At 40.3% G+C, this 4,624-nt stretch overlaps 1 protein-coding gene across 1 annotated transcript; it reads left to right on the plus strand.

Moving 5' to 3' along the window:
* The first annotated feature begins 649 nt into the window (after positions 1 to 649).
* CHRM5 (cholinergic receptor muscarinic 5) lies at positions 650 to 2,236 on the plus strand. The gene has a single exon (XM_053946049.1). The coding sequence runs from the start codon at positions 650 to 652 to the stop codon at positions 2,234 to 2,236; it is 1,587 nt and encodes a 528-aa protein (XP_053802024.1).
* The last annotated feature ends 2,388 nt before the right edge of the window (positions 2,237 to 4,624 follow it).

Below are 4,624 nucleotides of genomic sequence, written 5' to 3' on the forward strand. Positions count from 1 at the left end.
GACGCCGTGGCTGTGACGTGTGCCACAACGGCCAATGGGCACACGATGGGGGTGGACACAGGGGTTCAGGGCCAGTGGGACCGCGAGAATGAGGTGACGAGCACAGAACTGCTGAGGACCGGACGGGGGAGTGGTCACAGGAGTGGCAGGGGAGAAACCCAATGGCAGGCAGCCTGGGGCTAACTTCCATGGGGGGAATAACATGGGGGATGCACGAGGACACGTGGAACCGGTAAGCTAACGAAGACCAGAACCCCAAATCTGAACCTAAAACCCAGGATGCAACAGGTTCCTAAGATACTCAAAATGTAAGAGCAGGGGTGGTTAACTGTCTTATGAAATAATAGATTGCATTTTGAAATGTCATAAAATGCCAGAGCACATTGTCCTAGGATGTACATTTGTGTGTTTTAGTTATGTTCACAATTTTGAACAATCAAAATGCAAAAAAAAAAAGAGAACACAAATAATGTGATAGGTTGTTTCACAAGTGTTTTCATGGTAACTAATGGAAATCTGTGCTATTTAATGACTTACATTTTCTGTTTTTCCTTTGATCTTTATAGCTATCTCCAAAAGGATGCTTCTGAGTACAGAAAGCAGTATGCAACAGTGCTAAGGTCCTGATGACAATATACCAAGGACAAGAATGGAAGTCAATTTATTCAGCAATTCTACTTTTGTAAACAGTTCATCCATCAACCATAAGCAGTTAGAAGGGCATAGCCTCTGGGAAGTCATTACTATTGCCACAGTAACTGCAATTGTAAGCTTAATAACCATAGTGGGAAATATCCTTGTAATGATATCCTTTAAGGTTAACAGTCAGCTTAAAACTGTCAACAATTATTACTTGCTCAGCCTTGCCTGTGCAGATCTCATCATTGGGATATTTTCTATGAACCTTTATACATCCTATATACTCATAGGCCATTGGACTCTTGGAAGCCTCGCCTGTGACCTGTGGCTAGCACTAGACTATGTAGCTAGCAATGCCTCAGTAATGAACCTCCTAGTCATCAGTTTTGACAGATATTTTTCCATCACAAGGCCTTTAACTTACAGGGCCAAACGCACACCCAAAAGAGCTGGCATCATGATTGGTATGGCTTGGCTGATTTCCTTCATGTTGTGGGCACCTGTAATCTTGTGCTGGCAATATTTTGTGGGTGAACGAACAGTACCACCTGAAGAGTGCCAGATACAGTTTCTATATGAACCCATTATTACTTTTGGTACTGCAATTGCTGCTTTTTACATTCCTGTGTCTGTGATGACCATTCTGTACTGCCGCATTTATAAAGAGACCGAGAAACGCACCAAGGACCTCGCTGAACTGCAGGGCTCAGAGTCTGTGGCAGAGTATGAGACAATAAGGCCTCAGAAAACTCTCCTGAAGTCTTGCTTCAGTTGCAAGCAACAAAACTTAGTCAAAAGAGAGAGATGTCAGGCCTCTTGGTCTTCATCTAGCCGAAGTACGTCAGCTACAGCGAAGGCCTCCCAGGCAGCGAGTACTTGTATGGACTGGGCTAAGGCTGACCAGTTAACCACCTGCAGCAGCTACGCATCGTCAGAAGATGAGGATAAACTTGCCGCTGACTCAGTTTTCCAAGTAACTTACAAAAGTCCATCTAAAAGTAAGGCAGAAGAGTATAATGAGACTACAGATGTTGTTGTTAAGGACCAACCCAAAGAAAGTGATTTTGAGAACCAGAAATACTTTTTGTCACCTACCAAAGAACACGTACAAAAAAGTAAAAAATGTGTGGCCTATAAATTCCGTTTGGTGGTTAAAGCTGATGGCACCCAGGAAGCCAACAATGGTTGCCAAAAAGTAAAAATAACTCCTTGTTCTGCTACTCTGTCAAAGGACCCTTCCATCAAAAGCGTGGATCCAAATATAAATAACCAAATCACCAAAAGGAAACGGATGGTTCTTATAAAGGAACGCAAAGCAGCACAGACTTTAAGCGCCATTCTTTTGGCATTTATCATCACATGGACTCCCTATAATATCATGGTTTTGATCTCCACATTTTGCTCTGACTGCATTCCCCTGACACTGTGGCACCTTGGATATTGGCTATGCTATGTGAACAGCACTGTTAACCCCATTTGTTATGCCCTCTGTAATAAAACTTTCAGGAAGACTTTTAAGATGCTGCTTTTCTGCCAGTGGAAAAAGAAAAAAATGGAAGAGAAACTATACTGGCAGGGCAATACCAGACTACCATAATCATTCTTGTATAAGAAATAAGGAGAAATACAGATATTGATGTAACCTAGCAAATTCTGTATTTTCAAACCCATTGCTGTTGTGTCTAGTGGTTAAAAAAATCTGCTGAAAAGTTAAATTTTGCATGAAAGTAGTGTGCTTGGGATAAAAATGTCAGTGGCTGCTATGAACAACACAGGTTGTTTTTGACTATGCAGTAGAATTGCATTACAATTATTGTGTTTGGTGTCTTATGTCCTTTCTTTCAGCCTGAGAAAGGCGGAGTAACCTATAAACTACTAGAAATTAGACTGGGATGATCATCCAGTCATCAGGTTAGGTCATTCAGTCTGTCTGCCTGTAGAGCAGAACTGTTTCTTATTATAGTTCTTTGCTAGTGTGTTGTTTATTTAGTTCCCAGTGTTCCAAGCAATGCAGCCTGTGCTACTTCTGTTTTGAGGCTTTACCATCAGCTGTCAAGATGAAACAAGGACTACCTAAAGGGTAAATGCTGTCATCCCCAGTACTAAATGGGTAGGGAGATTCATAATACTACAAATGAACACATGCATTATAAGAGAATATAATGCTGAGAAAATTTCCACTTTAAGGATGACTCTTGTGGAGACTTAGGAAGGCTCATAGAAAGGCTTATAGTGGAAGAAACAGATAATGTATTTTGTAGATGAAGAAACCAGTCCCAATATCAGTTCCATCAAGCAAGTCACTGTCATTTGTAAAAATGGTGACAGCTCTGAATTTCTCCAGTTCCCAGTACCTGTGAAGGAAATTTTAAAATTTTATTCAACGGTGACAATGGTACAAATTAGAACTGACTGTAAAGCATAATGGACACGGTCTATCTACAACAGAAGGAAAGTCTTTATTGCAATCTCCTTTGTTGTGCTACACCTTGCTCCAAAAGTTTCCATAACATTTACCTATATATGAACAGTGAGAGAACTGGCATCTTTTAAAGAGGAAAGATTTTTTAAGCAGATTTTTAATGTTTCCGTAAAACTATTCAAAACATTTTGAATTCTTTGTCATTAGATAGCTTTACAAGTACTAGTCAACATCAGGTGCTTGGAAACATGAGTTATCTTCAGGCTCTCTCTTTTGGTCCAGCAAAACCACATCTGCTACAGATGTGTCTGAAGTCAACACCCCTGGTGGCTGTGGCTTCTGGGACTGGGTTGTACTGGCCTAGTTACGAGCTGAGGCTGACCACTGGCTGAGATTTGAGAGGGCTTTTGGTGCCAGAGCTGAGCTGCCTGTGCCTTCTTAATGCCTGTGTTAGATTGGCAGGAGCCCTGCAGCACTGACTGAGTGGGTAAGCATGGCACTGCCTTCAGCAGAAGGCCTTTGAAATGGAGATGGTGTCCTCCTTGTGGTGGGAACAAACAAGAAGCTTCAGAAAAGGTCCTGAGAAAACAAAGTTAATGGCAACAGGAGTCATGAGGTGTGGAAGTCCTAAAGAAAAATGTTTATGAAGGCATGAGAAAGATCTTCATGTACACAAAGTTCAAATTCAGTTCTAGCCTTTCTGAGATACTTCGGAATATTAGTTTGAGACACTCTTCATATTATTCTGCTGAACACTTTAATGGGACATTGTAGTGGTGACATTACCCAGTTGCACATTTCAGGGATTGTATAAGTCATCATGAATGTACCATTGCTCTCTGTGAAATTGTTTGTATAATGTATTAAATTATCATACCATCAGAATGTTCTTCTACAGATAGATAAATCCTCCATGTCAACAATCACAGTACAAGTAATTAACATTTTTTTGGCCCCAGTGTCCACAGGGGAAGATTTTGTCAGTGAAAGGTTAGCAGTGTACTAATGTAAAAATATGTTCTCTAACGTCACGATTGATTTTGTAACGCACCATACTGGGCCTATTATTTTTTGTACATTAGCAAATGGTTACCTATGAAAGGAAAGTAGGTCTTTATAAAAACTCTTTCATCAACTTTGTTCTCTCACTTTCCAGAGCTTTTCCTGTGTATGGTAACTACCTACAAATTGGTTGTTAGAGTGGGTTTATTTTATATTACATCAGACCAGTCATTCAGTAAACTATGTTTGATTTTTAGCAAATGAATGTGTCTTTTGGGGGGCACAAGCTGTAGTTAAAGGCAAAATTTATGAGGTAGTAACAGTTCCTGCTAGCTGCACTGTTATTGCTGAAATGAAGCATTGGCTCTTATTGAAATTAAATGGAGTATTTTATGTTGTTTTTGACATCTGTTGATCAAGAATGTTCTGTAAATGTTTATGGACTCTCTGCTCAGTAAATGTATTAGAATACACAGTGATGGATGCAACAATGTTGGTTCAATGTAATTGTGAAATACGTGCACAAATTATGCTGCTAGCACCTAACCATGTGAGAGATTA

The sequence above is a fragment of the Vidua chalybeata genome, chromosome 6, assembly GCF_026979565.1.
Source record: "Vidua chalybeata isolate OUT-0048 chromosome 6, bVidCha1 merged haplotype, whole genome shotgun sequence".
Lineage (NCBI taxonomy): Eukaryota > Metazoa > Chordata > Aves > Passeriformes > Viduidae > Vidua > Vidua chalybeata.

Excerpts from the sequence above, each read along its gene's own strand:
- CHRM5 (XM_053946049.1), top strand. The coding sequence starts at position 650 with ATGGAAGTCAATTTATTCAGCAATTCTACTTTTGTAAACAGTTCATCC.